The sequence below is a fragment of the Diospyros lotus genome, chromosome 1 (genome assembly GCF_014633365.1).
Source record: "Diospyros lotus cultivar Yz01 chromosome 1, ASM1463336v1, whole genome shotgun sequence".
Lineage (NCBI taxonomy): Eukaryota > Viridiplantae > Streptophyta > Magnoliopsida > Ericales > Ebenaceae > Diospyros > Diospyros lotus.
Window position 1 is genome coordinate 42,136,900 of NC_068338.1, and position 13,787 is coordinate 42,150,686.

Sequence of the window (13,787 nt, forward strand, 5' to 3'; positions counted from 1 at the left end):
GGCATCACAGGCTCAAAAGACAAACACTCTCTCCACCTGTTAGGAAAAGGTCACCCTACACTGATCTTTCACAGAACCCACGGTGGCAGGAGCCTCGTGAACCAGGTTTGTGCAACACAGATTAGCACTTTTGACGTTGAACATTTCTCCTTGCACAAATCTCCCTAGTACTATACTCCCCGGTGTACTGGAGGGACATAATTAATTATGTGTTGGTTAATCACATCTTCCCTCCTTACACAGTAATTCCTTGCAACAACTTGTTAATTCAACTTGTGAGCTAATGGGAAAAGTATTCCGAGACTGATGTCATACCAAAGCAAACATTCCTTTCAGATAATGGGACAGCAATAGAGATGCTAAGAATGGATAGATGGCTGCAGTTAAATAAAGAGCCAGAAGAGAGAAGGGAACAAGTATAAATTCTACAGTTGCATAGAAGTTTCGAATTTAACTTCAGAGAATTTACCTTCTTCTCGAGTTCCTCCATATAGTCCTCAAAAAGGTCCTCTCTGTCTTTAGCTCGTTCTACAGTTTTGAAACGTTCATCATCTTCAAACATAGCTATTGCTTTGCTGAAAAATAATTGATAGGCTCAGTCAATTATGAAATTAAAATTATGTTGATCATACCAAGTTATGAGAGCCCAAATAACAATGCTACTGAGAAGAGGCAATCCAACAACACATAACAATAGATATGGAGCTCCATACCTCCATCTTGTGGATGAAGTCAGCTCTTTAGACTCCTGTCAATGTTCCACATAAAGGAATAAATATCAAAATAAAAGTAGGAGAGAATATTTCAAAATCTATGAACCAAAATTCTTGAAAGCAGTAACAGCTTACCTCTAACATTGTCCTGAAATCTTCCTGTGCCTTTCTCAGTCTGGCGCGCCTCTCTTCGGCATCCTGCTTTTTTCTTTGTACCAGGAACTGCATCCATGATGTTAAAATGCGTATTACAAGCATATGTTGAAAGAATGGACCAAGGAACAGCATCTTGACCAGTTTAGGCAATACAACAACCGGTTCGTGCAAATAAATTCACTTGGAGTTTCATCAATATAAGAGCTATACCTCATTAAAAGCTTGCTTCCGTTCCCCAAGTGTTCTCAGAGCACCATATCTTGGATCATTAATTATTGCTCGCATTGCCTGACAACTAGCTATTAAGAATTTTCTTAATTTTGATGATTACTCAAAATTATATATGGCAAATTTTACCTGATCCCAGGTCCAGTCAGACCCAACATTTGCAGATTCCAGTAGTACTTTAAATGCTTTTTTTGCCTCCTTCAAAGTGATAGAAAAATTATACAATCGCACAGACAATTAATTATAGGAAAAGAGTCTAATCCTTAGCAGTACCAATTTATTTTCATAGACCAAAACCTCCTGAACAACTGTTTTATCGACCACGGCTGGAACAGTGACTTGCCCGGCACTTCCCTTGCCTTTCTCAGTTTCCTTCAAACCATAACAAAGCAGCAAAATATTTTAAATATTTATAGCTAAAACTTTAAATTTTCAATTAGCAAAGAAGCAAAAAGTACCTCAGTGACCCCAGGGGAAATACCATCAACAATATCCTGAGGTGTTTTGCTATTCATGTCACTCCTAAAATAAAAATTGCATTGGAAGTGAATTAGAACAAAGGTAAATTGGAAAACCATATCTACAAATTACAGAGTTGGTTAAACTAGGCAATACATTTGTTCCAGAACAGTAGTGACTAAAGTGTGAGAAGTTTCAGCACTATCTGAAATAATGGTGACTTCAGTGACAGTCTCCACATGTGTCTCAACATCAATAGTACTTGTTGTTACCACAGAGGGAACAACAGGTAAGGCCGAATGCCCAGAAGCTGCCACTCCCTGTGCAACATCAGAAACAGTTGCCACTTCAATTGGGCTTGACACTGCTGCATCAGCCAACAAAGATGAGGTGACACCACTAAAATGTTTTTCTTTGATTACAGACAAAGCGATGGGAGCCGGAGCAGGAGAATTATCCTTTCCTGCCTGTGGTCCTCGACTAGATGCCATATTTTTCACTTGCTCACGAGCCAACTGCAAGAACATATATCCAGAGCAGGAGTGAAAAACTACTAAATGGAGAGAGGTTGGTTAAAGAGGTTGCATTAGGAAATAAAACCTTGAGTTCATCAGGGATTATCCACTTTGATTGCTTGGTAACCCTATTGTAGTAATACCTAAGAATGATACATTATCACAATTAATAACAAAATAAAGAGAGCAGAAGAAATTACAAATTGAATATTTTCTTGCTTATCAGAAAATAAACAAATAAATATCATACTTTCTTCCATCAGGACTCTCATATTCCTTCCAATTAGTGGATGCATCTGCCCTCTGTTCATTGGCAAAAACTCGAGTAAGAAGAACTGAACTAATAGACATTCAAAATCGATATCATCTAGCACCTTACCCTAACCAATAGACTTCTGAACATCACATTGACAATGCAAACCATTCAAAAGAATGATGTGGCAAAATTTTACGCCGGATGCCCTTCCTGACGCAACCCTCCAAGGGGAATGATAAGATAACATTCCAACACAATCTTCATAAAGAAAAGTTTCATGAGATTGTTAAGGAGAATTAATATTCTAATTACTAAGGATAGAGGAAGTAGAGAATAGAAGGAGAGTTTATTCAGTTTCTTGTTAGACGGTATATTTTCAGTTTCTTAGCTTATGTTATGTGGCAGTCAGTTAGTTTGTTACAAACAGAAAACACAACCAGCGTTCTGTTTGTTACAGCCAGCTAGCATGTCTGTTAGGTTGTTGAATAACAAAGAGCGGTATATAAACTCACTGCTCTTGCTGTAATATAAATTCAATTCAGTCTACAGTTTTGATTCTCTCTTCTTTTCCTTTATATTTTCATTATCTCTAGCTCTTACATGGTATCAAAGCTAATGACCTACATAAAAGGCGAGAGATCCTGAGCATTCTTTGAGTGAAACATCTCAAAACCTAAGCTTGACTCCTGTTATTTCTCGATCACAAATTGATTTCTCCTCAATTGCGAAAGCTCTCAATTTCAATCCTACCAAATTGGAGACTGAAAATTAACTATTCTGGGAAGCTCAAATTTTGGCTACAATTTGAGCTTTTGACCTAGTTTCCTTCATCACGAAATCAGAGAAACCTCCTGCAAAATATGTCCCAGATCCTGATCCTGGCAATCCTGGTAGATAGAAGGTAAATGAGGATTATCTCAAGGTCAACTTAAAGATGGCCATTATCAACTTGCACTTGATGTTTCTTCAAGAAATTCTTCCTTACAAGTTCCAACTTTTGTTCCAGTTTCTCATTTCAATGCAGCTTCAGTTCCTGCAACTGAAGATCCTTTGCTGATTTCCAATATGTGTTCAGGCTTAAGGCCTTTTTTCTAAAAATTTGTACTCAAGACACTAAATCTTGTATGCTAGTTCATTTACTGTTAGTGCAGTACAGAATAAATCTGTACATGACATTTGGCCTGCCAAACTAGGTCATCCAAATTTTCATGTACTTCAGAAAGTATTGAATAAGATGAATGTTTCTTGTTCTCATTCATCTCTTTCATTTTGTGAGTCTTGCAAGTTTGGTAAGCTACATCAATTACTATTCTCTGATTGTGAAATTACAGCTAAACAACTTCTTGAACTTGTCTATTCTGATCTTTGGGGATCAGCATCTTATGTTTCTACTTAAGGGTATAGGTATTGTTGGAGAAACCAAGTTTAAATAGAAGCCAAAAGGAGATGAGATGTGTTGGAGAAACCAAGTTTGAATGGAAGATAAGGAGTATTTGAAACTAAAGAGATAAGAAAGATGAGAAGATAAAGTAGAAGATAGAGATAAAGAGAAGTGGTTACATAAAACTACCACTTGAGTTTAAATCCTACCTTATCTGTTTATAGCATATTTAAACTTGTATTTTGTATCCTATCCCTATTTTTTAGGAGCAAACCATGGCCTAGCTCTTGTATAAATGCCCATCTAAACTCAATACAAAGTATGAAATATACAGCAATATAGCTTTGTTTTACAGGTATTATATCGTATTTGTCAATGCCTATACTAGATATACATGGTTGTATCCTTTGAACTAAAATCTGAAGCCCTTTCTACCTTTGTTCAGTTTCATAAACTTGCTTAAGTGCAGTATAATACTGAACTTAAATCTTCTCTTCAGTCTGACAAGGGTGGGAGTTTAAAGTCTTTCTTCCTTATTTTCAGCAACATGGGAATTTGCCTAGAGTTTCTTGTCCTCATACTCACCAACAAAATGGGATTGCTGAGAGAAAGCATAGACACATTGCTGAAACAGGTTTAACCCTGCTTGCACATGCCTGTATGCCTTTAAATTCTGGGTACAAGCCTTTCAAACGGCAGTTTTTCTCATTAACCTATTACCTTCTTCAGCTCTAAAGTTTTCTACTCCTTTTGAGCTGTTATATAACAAGCATCCAGATTATTTCATTCTTAAACCTTTTGGGTGTGCCTGTTTTCCTTATCTCGTATAACCATCATAAGTTTGACTTTCATTCTTCTAAGTGTGTTTTCCTTGGACATAGCCAAATGCACACTGTGGATATAAATGCTTACATCCTTCAAGAATAATCTATACTTCCTAACATGTCATTTTTAATGTCTCAATTTCCTTTTAAGACTTTGTTTCAAGCATCTCCTATTCACTGACATTCAGTTTCTAATTTACCAAATACGTATCTTCAATCCTTTTCATGATTTCATCTCCTTGTTCTTCTATAACACAACCTCCTCGTACCTCTCCTTCTCAACAAGACAATCTTCTTTTGCATCTCAGCAACCTCCTCGTACCTCTCCTTCTCAACAAGACAATCTTCTTTTGCATCTCAGCAATCTCTCAATTCAGTTCCAGTTCCAGTTCCACCTCAGCCCATCCAACTAAAACTAATCCTCTTCCTTGCTTAGTTCATCCTATGGTTACCAGATCAAAGAGCAAGCTACTCATGTTTCCTCCTACCGATTCATCTGTTATTCCCTCAGCAGTTGCCTTAGTGAATGAACTGGAGCCTTGTTCAGTTAGAGATGCTCTATTAGATCCTAGATGGCTCAAGGATATGCAAGAGGAATTTGCAGCCTTCAGAATAACAAGACCTGGGAACTTGTTCCAGAGTCGCCTGATATGAATCTGATTGGTTGTAAATGGGTCTTTTGGGTCAAGTATAAGCCGGATGGTCAATTCTTGAGTACAAAGCTAGATTGGTTGCTAAAGGCTTTCATCAAACACGTGGCATCGACTATTCTGAACTTTCAGTCCAGTGATTAAGGTTTGTACTATTAGAGTTTTTAACAGTTTTCCAGTTACATTTGGCTGGGATATTCAACAGGCTGATGTACATAATGCCTTTGTTAATGAAGATTTATAAGAAGTTTATATTCTCAACCTGAGGGGTTTGAAGATTCTAAGTATCCTGCTCATGTGTGTAAACTTAAGAAGTCTTTTATGGACTTAAAGAAGCCCTAGAAGAATGGTATACCAAATTAAAGACTGCTCTTAAATCTTGGGGTTTTCAAATGCAGTTCCTGATGCCTCTTTGTTCATTAAAAGAGTGCAGTCAGTTGTTCTGTTTGTTTTGGTGTATGTCAATGATATCCTTGTGACTGATTCAGAGTCTGCACTCCTACAATCTTTCATTTATAATCTTGATGCTCCTTTTTCCCTCAAAGCTCTTGATTCAGTGAGTTATTTTCAGGGATTTGAAGCTCATAGGAATTCTACAGGCTTATATCTCACACAGTCCAAGTACACTACTGATTTATTGGTCAAGGTTGGTATGAGGAATTGTAAACCTAGTTCTACACCTTTTACAGTTGGTACTCAGCTTACTGATGAGGGTGATCTCTTTTCTAATGCTACTTGAAATAGAAAACTTGTTGGTTCCCTTCAGTATCTGACCTATACAAGGCCAGATAGACTACTCAACAGCAGCATTGGCAGGCTTGTAAAAGACTAGTAAGGAAGCTTAAAGGTACTCTTGGACAGGGACTTTTCTTCACTCCCTCATCTCACTTAAATATTGAGGCATACACAGATGCAGATCATACTGGCTGTAGGATTACCAGAAAATCTACAAGTGGTTTGTGTGTCTATTTGGGTGGAAATTTGCTTATTTGTGAGTCCTAAGAAACAGTCAGTATTGGCCAAATCAATTGGTGAAGCAGAATACAAAGCTCTAGCTCAAGGAATCACAGAAGTTCTTGTGGTTGAAGCCATTGTTTTCTGAGCTTGGTTATCCTTTTTCCAAACCCCCAGTACTGTGGTGCGACAATACTGCAGTGAAAAGTGTAGCTGAAAATCCTGTTTTTCATTCTGGGACTAAATATATTGAGATTGATATTCATTTTGTCCAGGAAAAAGTTGAAGATGGTGATGTTGAGATCAGATATGTGCCATCCGAGCATCAGATAGCAGATATTTCTACAATGGGGCTTTCTCGGGATAGGTTCTTATCCTTGTGTCACAATTTATGTTTGAAGATTTCTCCTCAGTTTCCTTTGAAGTATAGTGCTGGAGAGGGAAGTTTAAAAGATTTAGACTCAAGAACAAGCATATCACAATGCTTATATGCAAGCTACCAGGTGTCATTTGAGAGGGGGGGAATGTTAAGGAGAATATCACTTCTAATTAAGAAGGATAGAAGAAGTGGAGAATAGAAGGAGAGTTTATTCAGTTTCTTGTTAGACAGTTTATTTTCATAGCTTAGCTTATGTGGCAGTCAGTTGCAAACAGAAAACAGAACCAGTTTTCTGTTTGTTAGTGCCATCTGTTAGGTTGTTGAATAACAGAGAGAGAGCAGTATATAAACTCACTGCTCTTGCTGTAATATTAATTCAATTTTGATTCTCTATCGTCATTTCCTTTCAATTTTCATTTTCTCTCTAGCTCTTACAAAGATGGCAGTAAATGAAGATAATTGATATGACTGTATTCCATCACATAGTTGATATTGTGAAATCAACTTGTACAACATGGAAACATGATCTAAGAACTGAAAATAGAACAAGGAATTTTTTTCTCAAAAAAGCAATTTGAAGAAGAGTTAATTCCATGTGATGAAGGTGAGATGCAGAGTGTAGACAGCAAACATATAAAAATAGGCCCTTATCAAGTAAAGTCGGTTAAGAGATAGTGAGGACAGCCTTAACATAAATCTAGAAAATTTTGACAAGAATTATTTGTCTAAATAATAGGACACAGCAAGATCAAAAGTAAATACAAAGTTCCATACAAAGTGCCAAGGGGTACATGTAAAATGAAGCCAACAGCAGTGTTCAGCTGCACTCAAGCCCATTGTCATTGGCTCAAATCTTCACTAAAAGTGGCAATGATAAAAGAATTAAACAAAGTAGAAGAACATCACCAAGCACAAGAGCAAATAGGAATCTCACAATAAATGGAAACCATATATAATCAAAAAAATAAAAGCAATGATATTGGGGAAAAAACAAATCAACCAACCAACAGCCGTTAAAGTTAACCAACGTAGAAAGAGGCAAACCTGAGACTTCAGAAACCATGGGGAAAATGTGAATCACCTCCATTTACCCAAGTCATCCGTTAAACCATACTCGAGTCCTACATCTATTGATTCAGATGACTTGAAAATTGGAAAGGAGGAAGGAAGCCATAATAAATTGAAGAGGCTAAAGAAAAGTCATTGCCAACAACTAAAGAGGTTTGGTCAGTGAAGCCCTGTCAAATTGTTTGATCTAAAGAATTCCCTGAACGTTAATAATAGAGATCTATTTATTTTTTTTACAGCTAAATATGTAAAACCACTTTCCTAATCTAATTTCCCAGCGACCATATGTTCAGCCCAAATTCAGTTCTCAACCATCTACTCAATTCGCACTTAAACAAAAGCAAGCCACAACCATATTCATGAAGCTGACCAGCCACGCATGCCTCAAACTTGAACTCACCAGCAGAGCATGCAAAGAGAACAGTCAAAAGATTATGATATCAAATGGCTGCAGACCAACCTGAGGCTATACCAAGAAAGATCGGGACCATAAACCAGATGGCTTCCATGATTAAAAGGCCTAGTAGGCTGCCCAGACAAATTCAAAAGTCAGCCAAAAATGGGCCTCAAACTGCATACTAAGGTAGTGTTTGTTAAAATGAGTAAAATAAAACTCTATCAAGAAAACTTATCTGTAAAGTTCAAGATAAGTTATCCGAAAGAGGGGAAGGGATAAATTTATCTTGAAAGTTCAAGATAAGAAGTCATGTGACTTCTTTCCAGAAAATTTAACAAACACAATGGAAAGCACTTTTGTTCGGAATGCTTTCCATATTTCACCTTTTCCGGTCTATATCTTGGTTAACAAACGCTACCTAAATATAATATTAGCTCAAGTAAAAAATTTTCATGAAGTCCATAACAACAATGCATTATTGCTCACTTGCCACCTTCCCCAGTATTTTACCATCTTTATCTTTCTACTTCTACTGCTACAGAAACTCATTCCAGGTCACACTGCCCCTAAATCTTCGTGTGTACTTAAAAGGATAAAACCCTCAAATCAAGCCCAAAACTAACAAAAACAATAGCATGCCAGTGCTCTCACTCAAAAGTATTTCAATAGATCAACTGGTCAATGTTATGACCAGTCTGTCCAGTGAACAATCTGACTCCTGTTAGTTTTTTTGTTTTCCCCCATGCTGAAAGTAAAAGTTCACTAAAAAGTAGCAGACACACAGGGATGCCCCATGTACATCAACTAAACCTAAAACCCCTTACTTCATCCTATTTGGAGCAGGGCCAGACTTTACCACTGGTTCGTCACCAATACAATAATGGAACTGCATGTGAGTACTCTGCAGGAGATGCACAAAACAAGAGTCTTAAAAATTTCAATCTATCCTAGGATGCCATGGAATTCAAGATGACACGTCAATTGATTAGAACTATATCTGCATTTATCAAACCTCAATATCATTGATAGATCAAAATATATTTGATCATCATACTACAACTTAGGAGAAAGTAGAAACCAGCAAGCTCATACCACAATAAATTTATGTTTTCAGATGCAAATTCTCAAATGTGAGATACATTCCAAAACTAAATGCAACTGACCAAATTTCAAGATGAGATTTTTTCAAGCAACCAACATACGAAACTTCCAAAATAGATATTGCAGTATCTTAAGAGGTTACTTCAATCATAATCTAGGGAGTGAATATAGAACTTGTACATTTTAAAAACATTTTGAAAAGAAAGCAACTCTCCTACCAGAAGTAAAATAAAAAAATCAACAAAAATAAATCAATAAAGCCACAACCCAGTCGATGTATTGACTATTAAGCCAGACCCGTGCATGCTGTATTTCAAAGTATTTAGCATTCTGCATCCCCAACTTAATCCTATGCATAGGACCAACCAAGCTCCATAAAACATCTGACCTGATTCATATCTAAAGACTACATGAAGTAATCAGATTTGACATATAAATATTTTTTCTTTTGAGTGTTTTAAATACCGTCTTAAAATATGTGCATAAAAGTTTTGCTGACATCTCCAAGACACATATCTAAAGACAATAAAATCAGAAAAAAAATGAGCACTAAAATTACAGCCTACCTTATTTACAGAGAAAGTAATGAAGATATATGCAAACAAAACAGGAAAAATTGTAGCAATCAAAGACATAATAGATGTCAGAATTTACTAACATTCAAGCAATTAGTAGGATGTGCAAGCAGCAAAGACCCATGGCATTACTACCTCTCAATAGAGAAGCACAGCATGTCCTGTAAGCACCTTGAAATCTATAGAAGTCAACCAACTCATATAGGGAGAAGAAGCTAATCCAGAATTATATTTAGAGTAAGAGAAGTCCAACATGCTGATGTAGAACTCAAAGAAAATGGGCAGTGACAGAACATGTAAGAATTATGACGTGCATGAAATTTTAGGAGGGCGGGAGGGGGGGGGGGGGGCTAAGTGGATAGCACGTCCATATCCTAATTTCTATATATTGTATAAGCATATCCAAACTTTAACAGGAAAGGTCTTACAATTTCTACATTAATTGTCATTTGTACCTAACATATCCCTCCTCCGTTAACCAGGCTTGGGACCAACTATCAACAGGAGAAATACCTTCAACGCTAGAAGCGACAGAAGAGATTGAACTGTAGAAGGTAAGTCTAATCTAATGGGAATTGATTTGGATTAGCTACTATTATTTGAAACACAAAGAAAACTGTTCTAGGAGAGTCAAAAAGAACAAATCAAAACTAAAAAGGGTCATGGCAGTAGAGTGAAAAGGTATAAATAAAAATTCAAAATCAAAAGAATATGCAACACTTTACATACGTGCCATAATGAAGAAAACCTAAGAATATGTTTTGGAAAAAAAGGAAGCAAAGAATGAAGTCAGTGAAGCAAGGTCAAAGTTATGAAAATTTGTATCAGTAACTTGACACAAAAATGGACAAACAGATATATATAAACTGACTAAAATAAAAGAAAGAAAAACAAGAAATTTGAGCTAAGTGATGAAAGATGAAAATCAAAAAGTATTAGCAAAGGAGACATGATCAAGGAGAGATAAAAAGAGTATTTCTCAAAATTATTAAATGAATATGAATAAACAAATGCCATGTTGGAATATCTCAATAATTCCAAATAAGATGGGAATTAAATATTTATAGACATTTATCCTAACGAGCTGAAGTAAACCCAGCTGACAAAGATAAAGAATAGAAAACAACTGGACTACATCCCTATAGAAGCAAGAAAATGTACAAAAGAAACAGCCATGTTATGATTAATGAAAGTATTCAACGTGGTCCTAAGATTGAAGAGAAGGCCTGAGAGTGAAAAGAAACTCTAGTACCCATTCACAAGTATAAATGAGATGATCAAAATTATGAAACTTATAGACAGATAAAGCTAATAAACCATACTATTAAATTTTAGGAGAGGGTGATTGAGCAAAAGTTGAGAGCAACCAAAGTCATTCAAACCCATTGGTTTCATGTTTGGTAGGTCAACAATGGAAGCTACCTACTCCCTGAAGCGTCCAGTGAAAAGATCGAGAGATAATCTAAAGGATTTGCCTATGATGGTTATTGACTTGGAAAAAGCCTATGTAGAGAAGAAAAGGTTTGAATTGCTCATATACATGCTATTAAAGATATATATCATCAAGCAGAAGCGGGCATTTGAACTTGTGGGAGAGAGACAAACTTTTCTAATTGCAACTAGATTACATCAAATATCTACATAGGGCCCTTACCTCTTTACTCTTGTGATGGATTAACTCACAAAGCACATCCAAAAAAGAAAAAAGTGTCCTGTGGTATGTTACTTGTAGATGATATTATCTTGGTGGATGAGACCAACAAAAAAAAAAAAGGCATAAATACTAAGCTTAAAACATGGAAGGACACCTTAAAATCCAAAATTTTCAAATTGAGCCGATTGAAAATCAAATTTATGAAATGTAAATTCAGAAAAAATAAAAATGTGAACAATGTTGAGTTGACACTTGAAGATCAAGTTATTTTTAGAAAATACAGTGTAAATATCTCAAATCAATTGTTCAAAAAGAAAAGATTTTATTGAGAATTTTACTCACAAAGTAAAGGCAGGATATTTAAAGTTAAAGAACTTGCATCTGGTATTTTATGTGATCATAAAATCTCTTTAAAGCTAAAAGAGAAGTTTCATAAGACAGCTATAAGACCATCTTTATTGTATGACTCAAAATGTTGGACATTCAATCACTAATAGTTGCAAGATATGAGAGTAATTAAATGAGGATGTTATAAAATAGATACGTGTGGCCATATAAGAAAAGACAATTAGAAATGAGATTATCTATAATGAGGTCACAGTGGCACTAACAAAAAAATAAGATGCATAAGACATGATTAAGATGGTTTGGGGATATGAAAAGAAGACTAACAGAAACACTTATAAGGTGAAAGTACAGTACAAAAGAAGTTTATATCAAAAGAGGTAGAGGAAGACTAAAAGAAAAACGGTGAAAACCGTTAGACATAATACAGGATACAATAGCCTTACATAAGATATGGCCAAGCATAGAGATGGTTGAAAAGTTAGACATGTAGCAGACCCCACTTGGATTAAGGCTTGTGATGATGATGGAGAGACAAGTCCAACCGCACAGAGGAAAGTACAATTAAGAATCCTAAACAAATTAATTAATGTAAGAGGGAGAGAAGACAGAGCATGTAGTTGCAATATTCTGCAGTAGGCAGTGTAACTTCCTGGATTAACAAACAGCTTTTGTTACCTGTTTACTCACAACACCACGCTATAAGCAGAGTCCTAAAGTACTAGTCCCTCATGGGCCGCCCCAATGGGGGAAAGTGATAAAAATACCTTTTCCTATTAAAAAGAGATCATTCAGATTAAACAGAAATAAGAATTTCATTGTTGAGACAAGTACACAAGGACAATTGGAAGGATAATTGGGATCTAGGCTGCAAAAGATGTGAGTAACACTCCTAATACAAGTACCAGATTAGTTTCAGGTTAACAGTTTCTTCAAAAAACATTCTGAAACAGACAAAAACAACGTGGTCCAACAGTCCAACCAAAATAATAATGCTAATTACAAACAAGTGAGAAGCATTAAGAGATCCTTCCTTCAGTCACCCCATTTGAAGAAGAATAGCATTTAAAACATTGCAGCAAAAGGAAGCAAGAAATCTGATGGACTATTATTTTCCACAACCAAAAAGAAAACAAAGTAACAAATGGGCATGAAGATGTTAAGACGAAAGAGACCATTCATCAGTGGCTCACCTCAATTGGTGTCATCAGTTCTATAGGCTTCTCCCATGTAGAAAACTTTGTTTTTCTGTTATAGTAATACCTGAATGAATAATGTAGAAAGTAAGTGTACTCAAGAAAACAGAACAGAAATAAATAACCAAACTGGTTGCAAATTAGTAGAACAAAATTATCCATAAAAAAACCCTTGACAAATGGTTCTGGTAGTAGGCTAAGCATGAAGGGAAGAATGTAAAGCATCTAAAAGTTGAATGCAGAGACTTCTGAAGGATAAGAATATGAAAAAATAGCCTCAGAAAATATGTCCAGAAGATAAATTGTAAAATCAAACTAATCATTTATATACAAAATTCAGTCCCTAATGCGGGGAACTTAATATGGCATAGTTACTTACATTTGATGTATTTTTATTTGTTTGGAGTTTTCACTTTTAGTCTCCATTGCAAGACTTTGTTATTGCCAACTCATAGGCTTCAAACGGTTAATTTTGAGCACTAGGTTTCTGTGTTGGTTACCAGTATTTTAGAGGGTAATAATTGTGGTTCACGTGGAAGTAGCATGTACAGGAAGAATGAAATGAGTCAATGTCTGATGGGTAAAAATACAATAGAAAGATATATGGGTCAATTCTAACCACCATGTTTCCATGTTGGTCAGAATCATTCCACTATTAGATAAATATACATACACAAGAATGTCCTGATTTTAGCAAGAGCTATTTTTTAATAATTACTAGTTATCATCATGAGTCATTCTTATCAGACAACTGGCAACTGCTTAAGGCATGTCCATGGTGAAAGCCTCAGACCAGAGAACAGATGTTGATTTGGGCTTCCAATCCATGTTTTGTTTTGTCTTTTCAACATGGGAGGTGCCTCTTACACACCAAAATCTCTGTGGAAAGACCACAGAAAGAAACCACACCTACCTGGGTTACATTAAATGAATCAT

The 13,787-nt window shown here is 35.9% G+C and overlaps 1 protein-coding gene across 3 annotated transcripts in view; it reads right to left on the minus strand.

Moving 5' to 3' along the window:
* Positions 1–13,787, minus strand: part of LOC127804802 (pre-mRNA-processing protein 40A-like) — a 38,376-nt gene that overhangs the window by 17,648 nt on the left and 6,941 nt on the right. For all 3 annotated transcript variants that reach the window (XM_052341838.1, XM_052341831.1, XM_052341846.1), the window contains 11 exons: positions 12,849–12,918; positions 2,322–2,374; positions 2,157–2,214; positions 1,713–2,071; positions 1,556–1,619; positions 1,371–1,469; positions 1,227–1,295; positions 1,080–1,157; positions 849–935; positions 714–748; positions 470–575 (listed from right to left, as the gene is read on the minus strand). In XM_052341838.1, coding sequence (XP_052197798.1) covers positions 470–575; positions 714–748; positions 849–935; positions 1,080–1,157; positions 1,227–1,295; positions 1,371–1,469; positions 1,556–1,619; positions 1,713–2,071; positions 2,157–2,214; positions 2,322–2,374; positions 12,849–12,918 — 1,078 coding nt within the window. The remainder of the gene's footprint in view (positions 1–469; positions 576–713; positions 749–848; positions 936–1,079; positions 1,158–1,226; positions 1,296–1,370; positions 1,470–1,555; positions 1,620–1,712; positions 2,072–2,156; positions 2,215–2,321; positions 2,375–12,848; positions 12,919–13,787) is intronic.